Below are 22,432 nucleotides of genomic sequence, written 5' to 3'. Positions count from 1 at the left end.
TTTGTAACTGAGCTTAAAAACCTTAAATGATTTTAAAGCCAAACTATTGCTGCCTAAGAAGGTCAAAAGTTGACTTATCCAACATTCATCAAGAGCAGCTCTCAAAGTAGACAATAGCAACCAAATTGAAGACACCAAGATAATATAGAATTAAAGCACAAAAACCTTGTAGATTATGACAGTTTGTTTAAGAATGGGACTTTACAAATGAAAAACTTAAAACTAACAATACCGTTTTATCCTTCGCATTTGGATCGATCTAATTAGTTTTCAGAATACTGCGTATATTAAGGTCGACACGTTCTTGTCCTTAGACCACAGTGTTGTCCATGTGGGCCACAACAGCCCATGTGACTGTGTTTCGAGTCCAGACTTACTCTCCCTCGAAGTAGAGACACCAATTCAACAGCATAAGAGGCTTTGTGATCAAATCCTCGCTGATCTCTATAAAGTTTGTGTCTTACAATTAAGTACAGATGGTTTGCAGCTGCCTGTAAGGCTAGTAAATAACTGGGGTCTCTATTTTTGCCCGGGATTTGGTAATAATCCCTCTCTCTGACAGTTTACCAGATTCAAATCATCCACTCCTTGCGCCATTTCCTCAAAGCTCCTTATCCTTATTTGAATATGATCGTCGCGTGGGGTACATACATGACAAGATGGAGATGGAGAAAACAGATTCAATTACCCCTTAAGACCCCTTTGAACCAGAAGGCAAGCTGCTAGGTTAAATCTCAGTTTATAATCTGCAGCAAAATGTCTGGACAAATCTCCCTAATACAAAACCATTTAAATCTGCCGCAGTCACAAATCCATGTAGCATCCAGTAAATATGTAATTGTTTCAGTGTTTGTATGAAAACATAAGCCACAGATTTGTTCGTTTGATTATTACAATTATCACAAGGTAAAGTTGTATTTCAGCTTCACATAAAGTATAATTGGTGGTAAAGTATGTAATATATCGATAAAATGGAAAAACAATTGTGGATCAACATTTCTTTTCATCCAAAATCCTTAGTGTCCATCATAATCTCCAATAAATAAAGACAAATGTCTCTCAAATGTATCTGAGTGCTGATCATTTGCCAAAATCCCCTTGAGTTTTTATATTGTGTTACATTCCGTGGCTAATCCCAAATAATCCATTGAAATTGCATTATGTTCCACTTCTCTCTTACCTCCAGATGCCTCCGCTCTGGCATTTAGAAGGTGTTTGTTTACAAAGGTTTAAAGGTCCATTTGTGGGTTCAGGCTTTTGTCACCACCTTTCTCAATTCAAAATATATAATGAATTGATTTGAATGATTTAACTTGAACTTTTCTCATTCACCACGGTCAGTGTAACTAGTTTGTTAGAATGATACCAGTGTTTACTCTCACTTATATTAACAAAACATCTACTTGAAAAACTGAACAAATCTGACTAGAAAGTTTGATTGATTTAAATGAAAACCTTAACACAAAGCTCATTATTACAGACTGTTTAAAAAATCCAGCCAGAGTTTTAAAATCACTGTCTTGTTTTTCACCTGAACCAACTTCTAACTCTGTATCATTGTCCAATTTGGATTGTTTTTCAGACTGTACAATTTTGCACCATTTGCTTTTAGTAACCATACTTGGAACAAACTTAATTTGTGAGATTTGATCAAATTTTCTTTGGGAGTAGAAGTGTTTAACTGATAGATATTTCGAAATCTGTGAAAAGTATGTGTTTAAACTGTTAAATAATGTGAGAAAACAGAGCAAGGCAGAGAATCCTGGGCAGAAACAATCTTTTTGTTTCTCTTTCTAAGAATTAACACTCTGAAATAGTCCCACTCTGACATTTAAATTGAGCACTACAGTGGATAAAACAGATATTAAACACGTTAAAAGAGTTAAACAAGTTAAAAGAAAAAGGTGCAATTTCAGACTTGGTGCCAAATCGGGCAATGACTCTTCCCACCTTCGCCAAAAACTGTTAACACAGGCTCTAAAACCAAAATGAAAACCATTTGACCTCACTACTCCTTGTTTTCTTTCCCACTCAAATATATTATCATTATTTAACGCTCTAATTTGCATAAGACTGTAGCAAAGTGTCATGATAGCGCCTCTGGGATGTGCACAGATGGAGGCGTTTAGCGACCTTCACCTCCTGTCTCTAACGCGCACACACTTGCATCGAAAAATACCAGCAGCCTTCACCAAATGTTCAGTTAACCTGTCACAGCTCCAGCGCAGAAATGCAACACGCCATATGCTCGCTTGTGACTTCTCGCCCCGCGCCGCCCCGCTCCGCTGTCTCCTTCAACGTGACATCAAAGTCCCCTTTGAAACGCGAGGATGTCGGTTTGATTCCCCACGCCTGCCCGAGATCACAGATTGGCAAAGGGCTTCTATCATAAAAGTGTTACATGGCAGACTTGTTTAGAAACAGGAGCTGGCGGGATATTTGATGAGCTGTTGGAGGTAAAACGCAGATTCTTCATTCATAATGTGTTCGTGGGAATATAATTCCTCTGACTATTTGCCATAAATCTTGCCATTGTAAAAAGTCTTAATAAATGAAGCTTATCTTTTTGTCAAGTTAACACAGCTTAACTTACTTCCAGGAACTGCAACAAAGAAAATAATTTGCTTATGTGTTGTATGTTAAAAGAAACCAGGGGTCAGATTTATCAAATGTGGTTTATTGATGACATAGACAGCACTTATTGGCATTTGGCTGTAGTAAAACTATGATAAATAATTACTCCGGGAGCTTTCTTACCAAACATTAGAAAAATGCGAACCTGTCATATGCACTAAGTTTGTGAAGTATAAACATCAAATTTGATGTGACTCAATCCGGTCCCACAACTCATAACTTTGCATGTGGGGACTTTAGAGATAAGGCAGAGGGCAATATGTGCTCAGAGGAGAGATTGTAATTTAACTGAGCAAGTTTAAGTCAGAATGTGACGTCGCTCCTCCAGAAAAGTGACATAGTGCATCATTGATGAAACAAACTCACTAAACAGCACATATGCTCCTGAGCCTGCAGTGTGTTTGGGAGCTGGAGCTTTGGCACACTGTCCTGAGTGGTCCAGGTCATTTGCCCTTGTGCAGAGGGCAGCTCCCAGCAGGCCCGGCCGCACTGACAGTTTGTTGTTGTTTATAAGGTCATCCCCACCACAGGGGGCAGCATATTCATTACATTCACCCCATGGCTGTGTTTGTCTGTGGCAGTCTGTTTCTCTGTGGGCTCCTGTCAGAAGGTCAGGAAGGTCCAACTCTCAGCCTCCTCCTGTCCTTGCTCATGCCCCAAAAAGGCCAGGGCTTCCAGAAACAGGTCAAAGGTTAATTGGGCGAAAGGTATTAACGAGATTTTGGGTATTTGAAGCCAGGTTATATTAGGGACTCATGGGTGATTAATACATTACCCGCTGTTGTGATTTGGGTTCAAAACAGTTTATACACAGGGAAAAGTGAACATGTTCCTGCTTCCTACATGGTTAGATATCCTCCAGGGGAATCCTCTCGAAACTGTATAAATGTATTACTGAGCTTAACAACAATTCCAGGTATATTTAAAATAAATTGGAAAAAAATGGAAATTGTGTTATAACTGAAGAATGGGAACATATGCACTGCCCAATGGAGAAGCCCAAAATATCATGTTTGGAAAGAATCATTGGGATTATTAATGAGGCACCGCACAAGCTTTACATTGGACCTTCTCGGATCTCGGATGTAAAACTCCAACAATGGAAACGACAGATGGATACCCATGAAATGTACTTGCAGCAAAAAAGTTATAACAATGAGATGAATGACGAGGGTGAAGCCAGCTATAAAGGACTGGACTCTAAAATGGAAAGAGTCACTTTTGCATTAAATTTGAAAACTGACACATTTGGGTCAAATGGTGCAGATACATAAGGGGACATATGCCAGACAAAAAAAAAAATAATCAGAATCTCCAATTTAGCCCTGTTGCTTAATGATGCTCCCTGGCCCGTTTGTAAATGGTATGATTTCTTACTGTATGTTGCACGATGCAGAAGGTTTTTTGCTGAAAATGTCAACCCAAGTAAAATTTTGTTTTGTTCAAACCTTTTGCCCCATAGATAGATTTAGATGGCTCTTTATAGAATGCCACTTCCAAAACTTACTTATTCTAGGTTAGAATTGAGAATTACCCATGATGCCTAGCGCTGAAGGCAGGAGTAAGACAAGTAACACATACATAGTGAGGAAGTGTCTGCACTGAGTGGGTGCAGCCTGCTAAGTGAGGTTGTTAGCGGTGGAGGCTCTGACAGTCCAATCCAGCTTTTCAAAAGACAGCTCCCTTTTGTTTCTGCCTCCCCCTTTTCTTCTGCCTGGATCTAACCCACTGACACACACACACATGCACACACACACATGTGCGTGTGCACACACATATGCACACACACATGTGCGTGTGCACACACACATGCACACACACGTGTGCGTGTGCACACACACATGCACACACACGTGTGCGTGTGCACACACACATGTGCGTGTGCACACACACATGCACACACACATGTGCGTGTGCACACACACATGCACACACACGTGTGCGTGTGCACACACACATGCACACACACATCACACATGCACACACACGTGTGCGTGTGCACACACACATGCACACACACATCACACATGCACACACACATGTGCGTGTGCACACACACATGCACACACACATGCACACACACATGCACACATCCCCCCACACACACATACTAACACCAGCAAAGCACTCTCCCTCCAGCTCTCCCTCTATGCATATGCCATCGCCCAAGAGTCACTCTCCTGGTTGCCACAGTAACCAGCTCACCTCTCTTGCCTCTGTCTCTCTTCTCCACAATGCACCTAAACAGCACAATCAGAGAGTAAAAGAAATAAGGACAATTGGAGATTGCTGCCGCAACACTTTTTTGTTTGTCAAAAGAGCTGTGTCAAATAAGAAAATAAAAACAAAGCCTTAGCCTCACGTTTGCTTGTTGCTTGTCACAGTAATGCTCGGCAGCAGCCTCCACCTGCTCCAGCCAGGCTCCCATCCCCCTCTGCTGTAACACCCACCTCCTCCGGCCGCTGTCGCTCGGAGTGGCAGCCAGTCAGGTGCTGCTGGTAAAGAAATCTATTCTTTCAATGGGGCTTCAAAGTAGGCCTCTCGTTTAGCACCTGAGCCCTGGGTTGATGCCCGTACGTCACACTGATTCTCCAGGTCTCTTCATGTGCACACTGGCCAATTACACCCTCATTAGCTCCCAATTACATTGGACACAACATCAACTGGTCACCGCTCTGAAAGAGGACCAATGTAAATCAGTTACAGTCATTCTGACACTATTTGGAGGATGTTTTTTCTGCTGGGTGGTGGCATGTTAAATGCTCCCCCGGTGATTGTGGTAATTTAGAGCAGTATGGTAATAGTGTGATGGCTGGTCTTCTGAGTGCTGCTGTTTTATCCTTCTATGAGCTGTGGCTGCCTAAATTACACTGAAGGTTTAATTGGGGAACTGAGATTATGGTCATCACAGCTGATGAATGATGAAAATCACATCTGTGATCATTGATTATCACTTTTAAGAGCTGCTGCCATAAATTACAGCGCCATTGGCTCATGCTGCTTTATTATAAGCTAACTAAGGACAGATGCCAGGCCACTGTGTGAGGCACAACCACTGTCTATGTGAGCACTGAGGAAGACCAGTCAGCACAAACTCATGTATGTTCATCAACAATATTCATCATTAGTATTATTATGAGATAGACCATGACCACTTGTCTTATTCATTATTAACATTTGATATTATTATTAGAGGTCATTCCAATGTCATTCCATGTCAGTAGATTAAAGATGCTCTGTGTAATGTTTATGGTGGAGGTCGGCTTGCCTAGAAATGTCCCAGTATGGCATGGTTTTAATGCCATACTGGGACATTACTACAATACTGTTTTAAAAAAAATACCTTGAAAATATAGATTCTTAGTGTGAGATCTGACTTGTGACTTGGCCATTAGTTATTCTTGGGAATGAACAACAATAAATCATCAACAAAATGATCTGTACATTAGATTTATGTAATTAGATTTAGATTACCCTCACCTTCATCAAAATTATCAATTACCGGTATGTACGATGTCTTTGTTTCCTCACATTGAGAGTCATCAGGGCAAAACAGCCGCACTTACGAAAGTTCTTCTCTTTTTGCTGGCTCGGAGAGACAAAGGCCTTAGGACGCACACAGTTGTTCTGCATATTCTGCATGTACAGTTTTAACCACAGAACACTCACACACATCTATCATCTCTCCTTTTTCATTACCTCCTCATATCCCTGACGCCTGCTCGTGATTGCCGTGTAAAAGAAGACCCCATTTGCCATATAACCTGTTTTGCTGTATCATGTGTGAAGGTCACGTTAAATGCAGAGCCGCAGTGGTTTGTACGGCCGCCTCTTCTGCGCACGGCCTGTTTAACGATGGCGGGGGGACAGGGTGGCACTAATTGCTGCATGTGATTTATACCAGGCTGGGAGCGGGCGTATGATGGCACTCCGAGAGCAGCTGCTTCGCCCAATATTTACTTAACCCTGCGCCGGCGGGCTTGGCACCAGCACCACTGACTCCAGGCCTACGGGGAGTCGTTCCACCGGTTAGAGCTACATATGGAGGCTTTGTCAGGATACGAGACGAGCATTACCATGAGTTTATTAAGCAATTAAAGCCAATTTTATGAAGTGCCACAATAATGGACAATAATAGGGGTTACGGTATGGGTAATTCACGGTGTGTTTTATTGAAATACAGAGGGAAAAAAATATTTTGTACATGTATTACTGTAGTAGTAGTAGTAGATAAGTAGTAGTAGTATTTAAGTAGTAGTAGTAGTATTTAGAGAGAGACAGATATATTCTGCTGAAAATTGAAGGCTGACATTTTATTTTAGATGATCTGCTGCCTAAAGAATGCACATTAAAACTTATTTTAGGCGGAAAATGTGAAGAACTGAGCCTCTGTTGCCACGTCTTGAGTCACGAGTTCTTCTCTCAAAGGTTCTTCTGGACTTGTGTAAATTGTGAACAAAACCTAAATTGCAAATCTAATTGTACTCACAATGCTTGTCAGAATATTGTAAGTGTTCAGCCCTAGTTTCTAAAGTAGATTATTTCCTCATCTGCTGAAAATACAGTATATGCAAGTATATTTTGACTTTCACAAAATCCACAAATCTGTAGTAAAACTGCCAGGAACACATTTCCCTGCAGGCAAAGGACAACTCTGTGAATAGTAAACAAGGTGTGTGATTGGTCTCCTGACAATTCCACTGTCCTGGAGGAATTGTTCTAAGGCAATGCTAAAGCACAACAGACTTTTTCTAATCATGGCAATATAACCATCCTCTTTTTGTAGATAAAACTGATTTTTGGCTCATCTTAGTGCACTGCTATATAGAGGATCATAATGTGTAGCGTGCTCCTTCTTCTGTCATGTGAGTGCGGTGAGTGACACTTCCATCCTACGCCTGTCTGCCCGCCTCAGCCCGAGCGATAGTCTGAGGAGGCATCTCAGGGCCCGTATCTGCGACTCAATTAGTCACACCTCACCCAAATTAGCCACCCAAATGTGCCAAACTGTAAAAAAACCCTGCACAACATCAAAACAGCAGTGTCTTGTATTGGGTTTGATGCGCAGAAGAGAACACAGGGTTGAAATGTAACACAGAGACGAGCTTGAGACGGTCTCCACAGCAACATTGATTGATATTCTTCAGGTGGAGCAGCTGTCAAGCGGCCTGACCACAGCACGCTAATGCTCTGAAGGGAGAAGGATGGGGGAGGGGGAGCGAGCGAGGGAACACCAGAGGGAAAAGGCACAAGACAGCAAAGAATAGAGCTGGGATTGAAAAGCCACAATACAAAAGGAGAGGTTTTTTAACAGTGGTTTGGAAATGGAGGATGCTGTGTGATCACATGACACTTGTGGTAAAAAGGGGCTTGTGTTTGTCATAGATGGATGCGTAATGGGATTAATACTATTTAAGTTAAATCTTATTTGTGGGGGTTGCAATTAGGTATGCGTAATATTTTGCTAAAGTATCCATATTGCATTTAATTATTTTCTCCATGGTAAGGACCACAAATGACAAAATATCATACTTTATAAAGCAGCTCTAAATAAAATGTTTATATTTTAATGTTTGTACACTCAAATAAAAAATCAAACTCATCTCCCTCTGAGTGGCAATAATCAGTATTGCAACTATCTAAAGATATTGCAGTGACACAGTGTCCGCCATCTGACAGACGTGTACAGTTTTGTTTAGTTTTTTTTATGAAAAAGGCTGATTTTATTCATTGTTTTCCATATTAGGTTTTGATTAGCCTTGATTTAGTCTTATTTAGTTTTAATTAAAGTTATTTTGTCAAAGATTGTATTAAAATATTACAAAAATATTATAATTGTATTTTGCAATAATTTCCAACATTGTGCAGCCCTGCGATGTATATGTAATACAATATATTTTACAGTCACTCTAGCAGAAAATTGCAGTTAAAATATAGAATTTAAAAAACTACAGCTCAAATCAACTGACTCCTCATTACAGCGCTTTGCATATTAAGTCATATTAAATGTTTTGCATTGAAGTCATACCGTAAAAAGGGGTGTCGACTCTTTCCACATATAAAATCACACATAAATCACACTGGAAGTCATGTTGTTACTGAGTGATGCTACTCAGCTGATGGGTGCTCTCAGTGTGTTTAGGTTGCGATCAATTCCTTTAGCTTCCCCTGGATTTACTGTAATGAACTATTTCTTCAATCACTGCACGGCTAAAATGGAGAATACTGATTGCTTTTGTAAATGTCACATCAGTCACATCGGAGTGGCATTGCGATGTGCACGGCTAATCGTATATCACCACGATTGTCCTCAGATATAAATAGGAACAAACCATTTTAAATGCTTGGATGAAACTGAGGGAGGCAGTCAATATCTTCAATGAAGCATGGGCAACTGCTGGTGTAAGTTAAAAACAAGAATCTCACATTCATTCAGTCATTTACAAATCTACAGCTCTTTTGGATTTATTGCAAATTGGTTTTAGTCAAAGCATCCGGCGGATTTTTTAGCCACTTTTTCATAGTAATTAGTGTTAAAATGTTATTAATAAAATTATTATTTCTTCCTTTCTGGGAATACAGAAAACTCATACTTGTACTAGTTACTAGTATGCGTCAATAGTAGTGAAATACTATTTTAATCTAGTCATTAATTTATGTGTATATGTATTTATTTCTTTATTTGAGTAGGACACTGCATATTAATGGATGTGTCAGCAGCAGTTTCAACATAGGTATGTTGCGGTTAGCGCAACAGCTAAATGTCATCCTTTGTCCTAAAACATCAACCATTCAATTAGACAAAAACAGATATAACTTTACACTACAATACATTAAACATTAAACCTGATAGACAACTGGCACATAGTATGACAACACATCTGAGACACTAAATAGAACAAAGTCAAAAGTCAGAAGTTATAAGAGCCTAAGATAAAAAGCACAAATGCATGACTTGTTTGTTTCACATTTTCACAAACACATTTTTAGCAATGTTTTGTTTTGAAAGCTGAATAGTAGTCACAGTTTCTGATGTGCTCTGGCAAGTGTATTCCACAATTGTGTGCCTCTGATAGTCACTATTTGATATTGTATTATGCATACACAACCATAGTCATGTGCCACACTGTTTAAAAAATTATAGTCAAATATAGCCACTTATTGTTCAGAAAGGTTTTGTAGCCTTATGTATCTAATCTACTTTCACAGTGTTGTATTTTCTAGTTCTACTTTTTATTGTACTCGCACTGAAATGTGGCCATGTAATGTGGCCATTACATCTACAAATTATGTGTAACTTTTCTATTTAATTTGATTTATTTATTTAATTTTCATTTTAGTGCATATTATACAAGAATACTTTGCCTCGTGGCCATGCTGCGAACCTGAATGAATGTACTGTCTCAGTGGAATAAAGAAAATTGAAGCTTGGCCACATTGTGAACCTTCCACATAAAACTTGGTTTGGAGCCAGTCCTGCTTTGAGATCTGTGTCTCAACCACATCTGAGACATTTGTTTACAAGTTTACCCAGGATTCACCATGGTTTTCTTCTGCTGTAATTGCACTGAGGCATAGTGCAGCCACTCATAACAGCTTCCTGTTCATTTAGCTACATGCAAAGACTTCTAATGAGCTTGATAATCAGCTGTTACGAGCTGCTGCAAAAGGTTTTATTGAGCCACTCCCATCCGTTCATCTCATATTCTAAAGAGGGGAGTCATGTAAATCACTTCTGGAGTGGTGTAAACACAACATTATCACAATTGGATGCCAAGCAAGTTGTATAAAGAGAGGTGATTCAGTGGAGAATGGAGAAGAGCTGTCCATGGTTCTGAAATATATATCAACTTTGTGATCCTAGAGACAGACAGGATATGCAAGTGTGTTGTATAATATGAGTGTCATGTTAGACATTGTTCAGTGTTGCAAATGTTTACAATTCAATGTTTGGTACATAATGTGTAATACATAGAGTACTATAAAGGATTCATTTTCAGTGGTGTTGCATGGGGAGCTGTCCGTGGTGCTGAAGTGCCACACTCTCTTTTTGCCTCTAAACACCATTTGTCTATCACAGGCAGCAATATCTTAATTTTGTTTTGTATCAAGACTTTAGATTATTTTTCACTAGTGGCTGATCAGTACCACGGATAGCTTTGCATGTACAAATGTATTGATCATATATATGAGAGTATTTTTGTTGGCACAAATGCACACGACACGCTGGCTGTATAATTTGAGATAAATGGCTGGATGTGCCTTTAGCATGGTGAAATCTGCCAAAGGTGCACACTCTGCCAGTGCAAATAAACATTTGCTTAATTAAGTGTTTGCATCTGGCACCACAGTTGAGTTCATGTACCTGTGAGAAATACTCTTGTTGACACTGGAGCAGTGACTAAACCTCCAGATCATCAGCAGAATACTTTTACCCTTCATTTGGTGTTATCAAAGCATATAACATACAATATAACAGTTATTCTCAAAGGGGCGTGCCATCATTTGCCTGTCCATTAGCCTCACAGTGACATGCACATGCTAAACGTAAAGCAGGTTGGCAATGCTGACCACACTCTGTTACAACTCCCTAACACTCTCCTGCACTGCTCCTCACTGTGGCTCCTGAATATTTAATGAGGCTGAATTACTGAGACCCTCAACTGTAATGATGGGAAAATCAGACAATTAAAGCAGAAGCACTGCGGCTCTGGTCTCACCTCCCCCAGAGGAGCTCAGATTATTTAAAGTGGCACACTGTTTGATTATCTAATCCTCCTCTTGCCCCTTCTGCTTTGCTCACAGCGCAGCGCTGCTGCTCCACTTGCCATTGCAAATTAGCATGAAACAACGATGAGTGCTGTGTATAAGACCTTCAGGTAAACGGGAATTTGGTGCTACAAAGTCCCATGGGAACAACACTAAGGGAACTGTTTTAGGTTTGCACTGTTAAGCTTTTGAACTATTGAAAACATCAAGGAAGAAAAAAAACATAATTAACAGGATGCATAAATCAACGTGCACAAAGTAAATCTCTGGGATCTGAATTCAGCATTAGTATTTCAGTGATAGTTTTAAAATGGTCAGTGTCTGGTTGAATGAGGAAATTATACAAACAAGCTCTGTTTGATTTTGCCTTTAAACAATGTTTGCTTTATTGACGTTTTGGCCGTAGTCTAATTGTTGTCAGTTTGACATATTAGCTCCACAAAGTGGTGCATTGTGATGGAGCTGGTCGTAAGAGCTTCCTTAATGTCTGTGCGGCACAGAGCCCCACACAGACACACATGAATATGCATGATTATACAGCTGAGGCCCAACACTGGCTCATTTAGATCTGGCCAGAGAGAAGCCAATGATAGCATAGTAAACACACCACCATTAGACTTTAATGGCCTATTCTGTGCTGACTAATTACGTTGCACTCTTATTATTGGCCAGAAAACACACATTTGAGATGCTTTGTGGCGTGCCTCAGTTTTGACTGGGGCAGATAAGCATTTGTCTGGTAGTGAAAGTGCTGCAGCTGCTTGTCCACAGTGGGCTGGAGAATAGAGACGTCTCGTCAGAGCACAGCAGACTGTTGTACAAACTCACTACACACACTGTCTGATACAGTCTGATAAGATAGCTCTGTTTTGTTTGCATCAGCAGTTCTCTGCTATTGTCTAGTGAACACAGCTATGCACCTGCACAAATCTGTTCTATGTTGTCTGTGTAGGAATAGTGTTGTATTTGTCTGTATCCATCCAATTCTGAGAGCGACACATTCACTCTCACATGAATTAAAAGGACACTCAGAGCCATGAACCCAGAGAAGATGCAGGACACAGGCATGAGCACTCACCGCTGTAGCTCAGGGCTCCACAATGTACTTTTGGCTGAAGTCATATAGAAATCACCCTTTTTGTAACTATGATCAATGAATGGTGAATATGTTATTGGTATATATGCAATACCTATAAAATCCGTATCACATGAATTCTAAGGAGTGGGGCTCTAGTGCACAGGGTTTATAAACTCTGTTTGTGACTGAGAGATATGGGACAATGATGAGGAGCACCGCCTCAGGCTCCGCACTCCCTGTTGTCTCCTCATTTGAATATCGTTGAGAGTCCATTTGCATCTAGTTTTAACAGGGGTGTATTCAGTGGAGCAGAAGATGACATCTTTATTTGTGGTTGCCATACGAGGCTGTTAGCCTGGGGCTAACGTGTGTCTACTTAATGAGCAGAGGGATGCCGCTGCTGATTAGGAGCAGCAACATAAAACCAAGACTTCCTCTTCTCAAGTGAGAGCAGATTGAGTCTTGAGTCTGCACAGTGATCAGATGGCTTCTCCAGGTGTGAGGGAAATCAACCAGATGTTCTAAGCATAGACCATACTCACTAAACACCCGGTACAGGTTCATATTATGAGACAATACAGACAAACAGGCCTCAAGTATCTTTGGCACAAACCCAAGCCCCAAATCTAAAAAGACATCGAAAGAAAGGACAAAAACAAAAAAATGAGCCCAATAAAACCATCTGTAGATGGGTAAGAAATATCAAAACAGTAGAGCTAATTCACAACTGCAAAGCAATACTGTACGGTATTTTTTGCAAGACTATTCTAATCATATTACAACAAAACTGGTATTTGCTCCATAGGCATTTCTAGCATGTATTTGTGTATTTGTGCTTGTGTCTGGGTCTAAATAATGTATCTGGAAAGACTGTGTGTGCACAGCACCTCTCCTCCATTTACAGTACTGGATAATATTGCTTGCTAAGCGAGTGGTGGCCAGTGTGTTGCCATGACAACCCCGAGCAGCTGTCAGTGTGGCTAGTGTAAGAATGACAAATGTTTTTTTTATTAGAGGGTCTTGAAATAGGTGGGATCCTCTTGCCTTCTCCTCGTGGAGATGCTTATCTGCTGATCAGAGCAGAGCTTGTGCCAATAACTGGGACCAGGCCTAATTACACACAGGCCTCCTGCCATCAGCACACACTTATTATTACACACTCTGCCGGAGCTGGCACCAACCACCGTGGGACATTTTCACACAGAGAACAATGTGGTGGCACATATGTTTGTGTTACGCTCGCAGTTACACTTTATTAAAGTCAACCACCATGTTTTCCTCTTTGATTAAGGTTGATTGGAGATGTTCAGCCACATGACTTTGAGTCCAAGGTTACAGTGACATCAGGGACCCAGCTGTCTCCAGGGACCCTCTGCTCTCAGCACTGCACGCAGGGCAGACACACAGCAGGGCAGAATGATCAGACACACTGCACATTTCCATGTGTCCAGGCTGTTCAGTTTAATCCATTCAGTTTATTTCTGTGCATTTGATCAATAAAATAAATATTATGAATAAGAAAGAGAAAGTCAAAAAAGAAAGAATTGTGTCATTTACAGCCATATTTTTTAAATCAGAAACTAATTTATTTTTTAAATAGCAAAAGAACCGCATGCTTTTATTTTTGGGTTAGCTACAATTATTTGTCTTAGCTCTCGTTAGTAAAAAAAACAATCCCATAATTCATATTTGCTCTCAGGAAATGAAAATAACCTTTACATACAGTCAAGAAGTGTTTTGTTGTTGTTGCATAGTTCGGTAATAATATAAATCTCTACATTTCAAGAGACGCTCATTTAAAAATTGCTAATTTGTGGTCACAATAGGTCAGAGTGCGTTTAGGATTATGCTCCTATTCTCATCTTTTGCTAACTCCACCATCACTTTAAGTTGTGACTATAAACATAAAAACGGTATTAGAACATGAACATGTTTGGGGGTTTTCAAGCAGCTTATATATACAGTATTCACAAAGTGTTTCTCTTCCTGTTTCACACCGTAAAACAGTGGAAAAGTGGAGCGGTAGCGGCTGCCAGTGGAGATCTGTCAGACAGGCAGAGCTGACAGTTTTTTGATAATTGCTCCTGCTTAGCCATGATCTGTATTAGCATATGAAAGTTCTCTCTTTTTCCCCTGACTGGGAGCGCTTAGCTGTAAGCTAATTTGTTAGTCATTTTAGATGACAGAGAGTGGTTGTATCCCTGAGGTGCGCTTTCCCTCTTGATCTTTTCATTTCCATCTCTCCGTCTCTTCTCCCTCTTTTCTGCTGCGCTCATGTCTCAATTATGTAGAATATTATAAAGAGACAGGCAGCAGTGCTGAGTTCTTAGAGTGTGTGCAGTGTCAGGCAGATGGTGCACAGTGGGAGCAGGTCAAAGAGCTGCAGTGTGTGTCAGAGAGATCTTTCTCTTTAGTCCTTGTCGCACATTAACCTCCAGCGATGACACAGCAGCACAGGCCTGGAGTTTGTGAAAGCTTTGTGATAAACTCAGAATAAATAAATGTGTGGAGTTGTGAGCCATATGAGCAGTGAGGGGCTGCAGTCCTCAGTCTGCGTGAACAAAGAGGCTCCTTGCAGCTCTCTGTGGCTCTAGTATGTGGGGATTCATTGACTATTGAGTTTGATCCACAGAAAGAGACTTGTGTTTGTGTCCAAGCAGCTGGGAGGACCAGTGAGAGGAAGAGCAGCGCCGATGCTCTAGCCATCTGGGCTCCTCTGAAGCCATACTTTTAGATATACTCTGATACAGCCAGGTGTGGGCTCGGGCCATTCTCACAGCAGGCACTCCCTCACTCAGGGGAACAGTGGCTGCTGTCTCTAGAGCTGAGTTAGTATGCAAAAGGCAGAGCAGCGAGAAGCAGCAAGAAGCAGTGAGAAGCGTAGTGCACCAAGCGATCGTTATTATGGACCAGTGCTGCATGCAACTGGATGCTGCATAAACACACTCACACACTGATACAAAGGGCTTATTACACACAGCCGCCATGTTTGATTTGACTGTGGTAAAACAGCATTCTGATGCCCTTGAAGTATATGAACATACTGCACTGTTCTGAAGGGCCTCCGGCTCTGAGCTGAGAGCATATATACTCCAGAGAACAAATACTAAAACCCAAACTACCAGAATGTGTCTGTAATTATTCATTGCCTGGTAAATAGAAAGTAATGCTTAATTAGAAACAGATTATTTTAGTTTTTCAGAAAAGTGCCATAGGTTTTTTATGATGTCCTGAGCTGCAGTAAATAAACCACCTCTGATACACATATCTGTGTGTTTCAGCATGCACACAGACGCACTCCTCTCTGCAGAGCCAGGCCTTTTGTCACTCTGACAGCCAGTCTGTTCTAATGAAAGCTCCTCTCATTCAGAAGCCCGTCCTGTCAACCTCTGATGCCTTCCAGGGTGCCCAGCTCCCTGCACAGGCACAGAGAGGCACAGAAAGGCCAATCAAGGAGAAACAACACACTTAAAACTGTTTCGATCATAATCTGTATCTAGAATCATTTCATCTGTAATGGACAATGTTAAACAAGCTATAACTTATCAACACTGTTTCCATCCACATACAGAACAGTCTCATGCAGAAAACTAGTGCTACCTGGTCCATGGATTTTTGTTGTAACTAGGTCGACACTCCATCCTCACTCTCTCCTTTGTGGATTCCTCCTCCTTGTTCACTGTCCTCCCATTTGTCCATGTCTCACTGAATATCACACCTCCAGTAAACACATGTGAGTACACCCTTTTTCTCCAAGCAAATCTTCATGCAAGGTTCATGCAGTCTCAAAAATATGCTATTAGATTGGGTTGCTTGTATATTTTATGTGAATTGTTCTGTTGACAATGGCTGTGTCTCTGGCTTAATGCAAATAAAATAGCTTTTAGACCACATTTTTGACTGATATGGTGTAATTGCAGTCATATTAATGTTTTGATAAGAAGTATGGCTACTTTGTTTCATTAGATAATATTCACCTTATTCCGGAAGCCCGTCTTCTTCCTTTTGTTTTAGTTAACATAGGGCCGTCGACCTCCAGAGAAAATAAGTCTACACTGACTGAAAAGCCGTTTTCGAGCCACCCAGTGAATCGGTGCATTGTTGACTTGTTGGTCACATGAACGTTGGACATTTTACATAAATCAATCTTCTTTGTAGCATATTTTAGCGGCGAGACTTTTCCCTCATTCTCCACTTAAAGGAGTTCCCGTTCGACCGGAAGTGCCATTTCAACAGAACTTGCTCTATCTCACTGTGGACAAATTAATATGTCATATTGGCTATTTCAAAGTCAATCCATGATTACATTTTTTTTAAATGCTGGACTTCCACGACAGCCCATACAACCTTAACCCTCCTCATTGCAGCGTACAATTTGAGCCCCATTCCACACGGCTTCTCCTCCATCACGTCTGGCACATGAAATACCCAGCAGCCCCAGCGCACACATCACTCCTCATAAGCACTGACTGCCTCTCTTCACTTTGAACATGTTCACCAAATTATCATAACACTAGCATGATTTTAGCATACATCACATGACCTGCGCTCAGCCACGCCATATCAAAGCGCGCTGTGATCTTCGGCTCTGCGCCTCAGTCTGGAGCAGGCAAAAAAAGCACAATAAAGAAGAGAAAGAAACACTTTCCCCCAGAGAGGCGTGGAGGAACGATGAGCTACACGATAACGAGACATGTTCCAGCGCTGCGCAACACACATAGCTTGTCGCTGCGCCTCGGAGCTAAACGGGTTGTTTGGTGACTGCAATCACACAGGGCCCCCGTGTTCCTCTCTTGACTTGCAAATATTTGCTAAGAGAGATTCCAATATTGGATTTTCTCGATTCCCCCTCTTTGAATGCATAAGGTTTTGTTGCAGCGTGATTGGATAAATATGCACTTACACATTGGCTGCTCAATATTGTTTGATTTGGAGAAGGCCTTTGGTTGTTTTTGCTAATGAAATTGGGAAAATTGGGAAAGTAGAAACAGTGCTGCAAATGATGCAACAATTTCCGATTTAGTCCTGGTTTAGAAGGTTTTGTTCTAGCTCAATTTATGATAAAAGCACAAGGAAATAACTGGTACAGATAGGCTTAGTACTGGAGGATTGTACAATGTTGAGATGCAAGTATTGTCGCTGTGGATTTCTTATGGTGAGTGTCTGTTCTTTTGCAGTGTCCAGGTTTCTCATCACATCTACGGGCGCCCTGTACATTCTGGATGTACAGATGGAAGATGGCCTATACAACTACAGGTGTATGACACGCCATCGATACACAGGAGAGACCAGACAGAGCAATAGCGCCCGCCTCATCGTCTCAGGTAAGATTGTTTTTACAGGATAGTTGTGTTTTCATCGTGATCAACTGTTCCTTAAAGCTACTGTTAAGCTTTGATCTTCACCACGTGTTGTTATTATGAGTGTGGACAGAGGAACATATGGAAATAAAGTGCTGCTTGCTGAAACAGACAGTCTGAATCAAATGGAATGTGACAGGAAAGAGCCATGAACAAAAAACGGAATGACATGCGATAAAGGTCATTACAACTGTGCCAACAGTGTCTGGGGGATGGGCTTCAGAATAAGAACATCACTCGTTTGTGCACAAACATAAAGCAATGATCAACTATAAATGTTATTCATGTAATAGGTTAGATATCTGGTAATAGTTGTAATCCAAACAATGACCAATTACATTATTAAACTGATCTTGATTCAGTCGTGATTCAAACTATTTAGTCTCCAGCCTCCAAAAGTCTTTGTCGTCTACTTAGGACTAATCTCAGGGCTGGACTAATCTAACTCCTCTCTCCTTAAGGTGGTTTAAATTACAGTTCCTCAGACCCGTACCTTCAGGTTGAAAATTTTGTGATTTCTGAAACATTGTCCAGATGACTTCCTTTGAAATATATTTCGGGAGATTGGACAATACTACCACAATGTTGAGTCCCATAGGATAAATACATTATTCTTAGATGTCTCATTACAACTCTAGGACAGCACTCATTTAATTATCTAATTCAGTTTTTTCACAACATATTGCATTGTTCATCCCAAAATTAAGTAGCCTTTTTTAACAGCAATGTTTCTTTCATTTGTTATAAATGTTGGCACAAATAAAAAATAACTACAAGTCTGTGCATATCCTCAACAGACCCTACCAACTCAGCGCCGCACATCCTAGACAGCTTTGAGCGCCGTGAGGTCATGGCGTCCCACCGAGTAGAGCTGCCCTGCAAAGCCTCGGGCCACCCTGCACCCAAGTACCGCTGGCTGAAGGACAACCGGCCACTGGAGCCGGACACACGCTTCAGGCAGAGTGTCACCGGGCTGCTAATAGAGCGAGCTCAACCCGCTGACACCGGGACCTACGTGTGTGAGGTGTGGAACGGATATGGGAACGCTGAGGTGGTGGGGCGGCTGCTTGTCAAAGGTTAGTGCAAAGTTAGGAGATAAACTCATAACACATAATAACACATAAAGACGGAAGGAATTGTTCCGTAGAAGATAGTAGCCTCCCCGGTGAATCCTTAGTATACTGTGATGTCTTGTTCCAGAGCTGCTGAATGTGCAGGTGAGTCCGCAGAAGGTGAGAGGCAGCGTGGGCAGCCAGGTGTCCCTGTCCTGCAGAGTGACTGGCTCCGAGGAGTACCAGTTGTCATGGTACAGAAACGGAGAGCTTATCTATCCCAGCAACAGCGTGCACATGACCGGCCAGCACAGGGAGAACCTGGTGATGGCGGGCATGGCCAAGAGCGATGGAGGAGCCTACCAGTGCTTTGCAAGACACGGGAAAATGTCTGCCCAAGATTTTGTTCAAGTCATCCTGGAAGGTCAGCTCCAAAACCCTCCTTATAATGTTGAAATGCACATTTTCAATACATTAATTTGTTGCTCTATAAAACAATGATTTAATAATTGTCAATCACCAGCTGAATGTTATTGTATTTTATAAAGGCAAGGCAAGTTTATTTGTAGAGCACATTTCATACACAAGGCAATTCACAGCAGGAAAAATGCATTAAAATCAAATTTCTGCAAGAAATTACAGAAACAGAAATACAATAAAATTAACTAAATAAAAAATAATAAAAAACACCTAGCCACAAACAAGCATTATGTTTCCAAAATGTGGTATAATTAACTCAAGACCATTGCTTGTTTATTTCATGTTTATTTGGCTATAATTATAGGTTTTCTGACGTTTACTATGTTAAATAATGCTTAACACATACTTTAACACTTATTTAAATTCTAAAATAGTTTCTTTAAAAGGCAGATTGTTTATGTCAAGAGATTGTAGCCTTCCTTATGACTAAACATTTGAATTGACTGTGGTTCAGATATTGATGCTGTATGTCTTGGTCGCAGATGGAACCCCTAAGATCCTGGCCTCATTCAGCGAGAAGGTCTACAACATCAATGAGTTTGTCTCACTGTCGTGCACTGTGAAGGGGACGCCCGAGCCCAGGGTGACGTGGATGCTGGACGACGAGCCTGTGATCCGGGACAGCCGCCATCGCATCTCCTACTACACCAACACGGAGGGCCACGTGGTCAGCCATCTCAACATCAGCCAAACTCAGGTCCCGGATGGAGGGGTGTATCGCTGCATATGTAACAACTCCGCCGGGACCGTTTCCTACCAGGCGCGAATAAACGTAAGAGGTGCTTGTCAGATCCACTTTTCCGCCACACCATCACATATACATAAAGGCATGTCTTGATTTTGTTTGGTCCAAAGTCGATGTCAACTTATCAGTAGCAATCATAAAACGTCTTATAAAGCACTACTTGCATAATGCGGCCTCTTACTAGGACATTATTAAAGTTATTTACTATTTCCTCAACTGTAAGGGTGTCTTTACTCTTTGAAGTAATCAATAAATTAAAAAGCTTATACAAATATTTAAAAAAATTAAGTTAAGGGTAAATGTGTCACGTGACCCGTCTTGCAAGATATGTCGCTATCAAATCGAAATTGATTTTAATGAAAAGTCGCAACAAGCAAATCGCAACAACTGCAATTACCGTTACTTAAATATCTACATTTCTTCAACAAATAGCAAAATATCTTGTCTAATGATGAACAAGAAACCATGTAGTTTAGACCGCCACAAACATGTTCTGTAATGTACGTTTTAGGAGTTCATATTTCCGTTTCCTCTCAAATGCTGAACAGAATCCTACTCTAAAAATACAAATAGTAAATCTAATCGAAATCATAATTCTTATCAGAAAAATTGCAATTAGATATTTGTCCAGAATTATTCAACTCTTTCTTGTTCATTTCTCCCCAGTTTCATTCATAGTAATCAGACTTTTTTGAAAGTTGGTCCTGAAAACGATTAAATGAAACATAAATAAATGGAAAGAATGGAAACAAGAGTGATTTTATCCGCATAGGGAAATCAGTGTGTCTCATGCCATAAAGGTACAGTGGATCCTGTGCAGTGATTATTCTAATTTGATTGTGTTCATTCTTGCATGTTGTAAGGCTAAATAGGCTGATCCCGTAGGCCTTAAGCACGGCTCCATGGATGTCAAATGCAGCCAGGCAATGAAGATAAATCTCCACAGGTGCCATAGCCGAGAAAGTGTAATGACTGTTTCTCACATCATTGGCTCCCTAATCGTGCTAAAGAGGGTAGCAACCCAGGATACATGCTCAAAGTACTCTACAGAGCCTGGTTGAACAGCAGATGTTAAAATGCAATCGTCACTTTCCCAGATAGGCCTAGAGCTGTGGAAGCCGATTGGTTCTTCTGCTAGTTTTTTACAAGTGTGTGCAAGAGGCACCAATGTGAGTAATGGCTTTGGCAATAGGTTCATGAGTGGAGAAGGGGAACATTCCACTCTAATGGCACCTCAAATAATCTTCACTTCTGCAGCTTCAAATACAGTGGCACAGAATCCTCATCTAAACTGCTGTGACCAGTGAAGATGGACGTTATAATGGACACGGCTTGTGTTTCTTGTGTTTTTAAAGGAGACATATTATGATTCTCCCATAACATAAGTAGATCATAATTTTACATTTTGTCCATTGTAACCACAATGTTGATCTAAAACAAAACTGTAGAACTGATAAGCGTGCCATTTCACCACAACAAGCATCAAATTGCCAGATTGAAAAGTGGCTATATGATATTTCAGACATCTACATGAGTCATTCGGATTCTTAATTTTTCATATATAAATAAATATATACAAACATACATAAATCAATCAAAAATATAACTTTGAGTAAACAAATAATGGGAAAACACCGTAGTGTAATAAGGTTAAAAGCTCAGAAAAGTTCATTTTGCACCTGCGGTCTTATTCCAAATCTAAGAACTATTGGATGCTTCCTGATTATTACCAAAATGAATCAAGACATGTCGGCACACAGTACAGAATGGTTTGTAACCCCAGCCTCAAATTCAATGTAAGAGAGTTGTTCTTTCAATGTGTTCCTCAAGGGCCTGCCAGCATCAGACCAATGAAAAATCTCACTGCCATTGCTGGTCGGGATATGTACATCCACTGCCGGGTCATTGGATACCCATACTATTCAATAAAGTGGTACAAGGACTCAAATTTGCTGCCATATAACCACCGCCAACGGGCCTTTGAGAACAACGGCACGCTGAAGCTGTTTGATGTGCAGAAGGACGTGGATGAAGGAGAATATACGTGTAACGTGCTGGTCCAGCCTCAGCTGTCCACGCACCAGAGTGTCTATGTAACTGTGAAAGGTAAATGAAGGTCACAAACACAATCCTCACTAAAACATAGGTTTGATGGGACCTTATGTGTGTTCAGAAGATGTTTTGGAGTGTATAAGTAAAGTGCTTTTTTGCTAAATTGTACTAATATATAAAGGTTACAATGATGGACTCATGGGCTGAACATGAAGATACATTACAGAAAAAGTTCAGAAATCAAACCCAGAACCCTCTTTAT

At 40.8% G+C, this 22,432-nt stretch overlaps 1 protein-coding gene across 3 annotated transcripts in view; it reads left to right on the top strand.

Moving 5' to 3' along the window:
* dscama (Down syndrome cell adhesion molecule a) overlaps positions 1-22,432 on the top strand; it is a 92,877-nt gene that overhangs the window by 40,727 nt on the left and 29,718 nt on the right. For all 3 annotated transcript variants that reach the window (XM_072446736.1, XM_072446735.1, XM_072446734.1), the window contains exons 4-8: positions 17,659-17,805; positions 18,639-18,917; positions 19,042-19,317; positions 19,856-20,152; positions 21,949-22,224. In XM_072446736.1, the coding sequence (XP_072302837.1) occupies positions 17,659-17,805; positions 18,639-18,917; positions 19,042-19,317; positions 19,856-20,152; positions 21,949-22,224 (1,275 nt within the window). The remainder of the gene's footprint in view (positions 1-17,658; positions 17,806-18,638; positions 18,918-19,041; positions 19,318-19,855; positions 20,153-21,948; positions 22,225-22,432) is intronic.

The sequence above is a fragment of the Eucyclogobius newberryi genome, unplaced genomic scaffold (assembly GCF_026437365.1).
Source record: "Eucyclogobius newberryi isolate DKJ021-1_F unplaced genomic scaffold, fEucNew1.0.hap1 SCAF_15, whole genome shotgun sequence".
Taxonomy (NCBI): domain Eukaryota; kingdom Metazoa; phylum Chordata; class Actinopteri; order Gobiiformes; family Gobiidae; genus Eucyclogobius; species Eucyclogobius newberryi.
The sequence above is the reverse complement of the archived record's forward strand: the minus strand, read 5'-3'. Positions and strand labels throughout refer to the sequence as shown.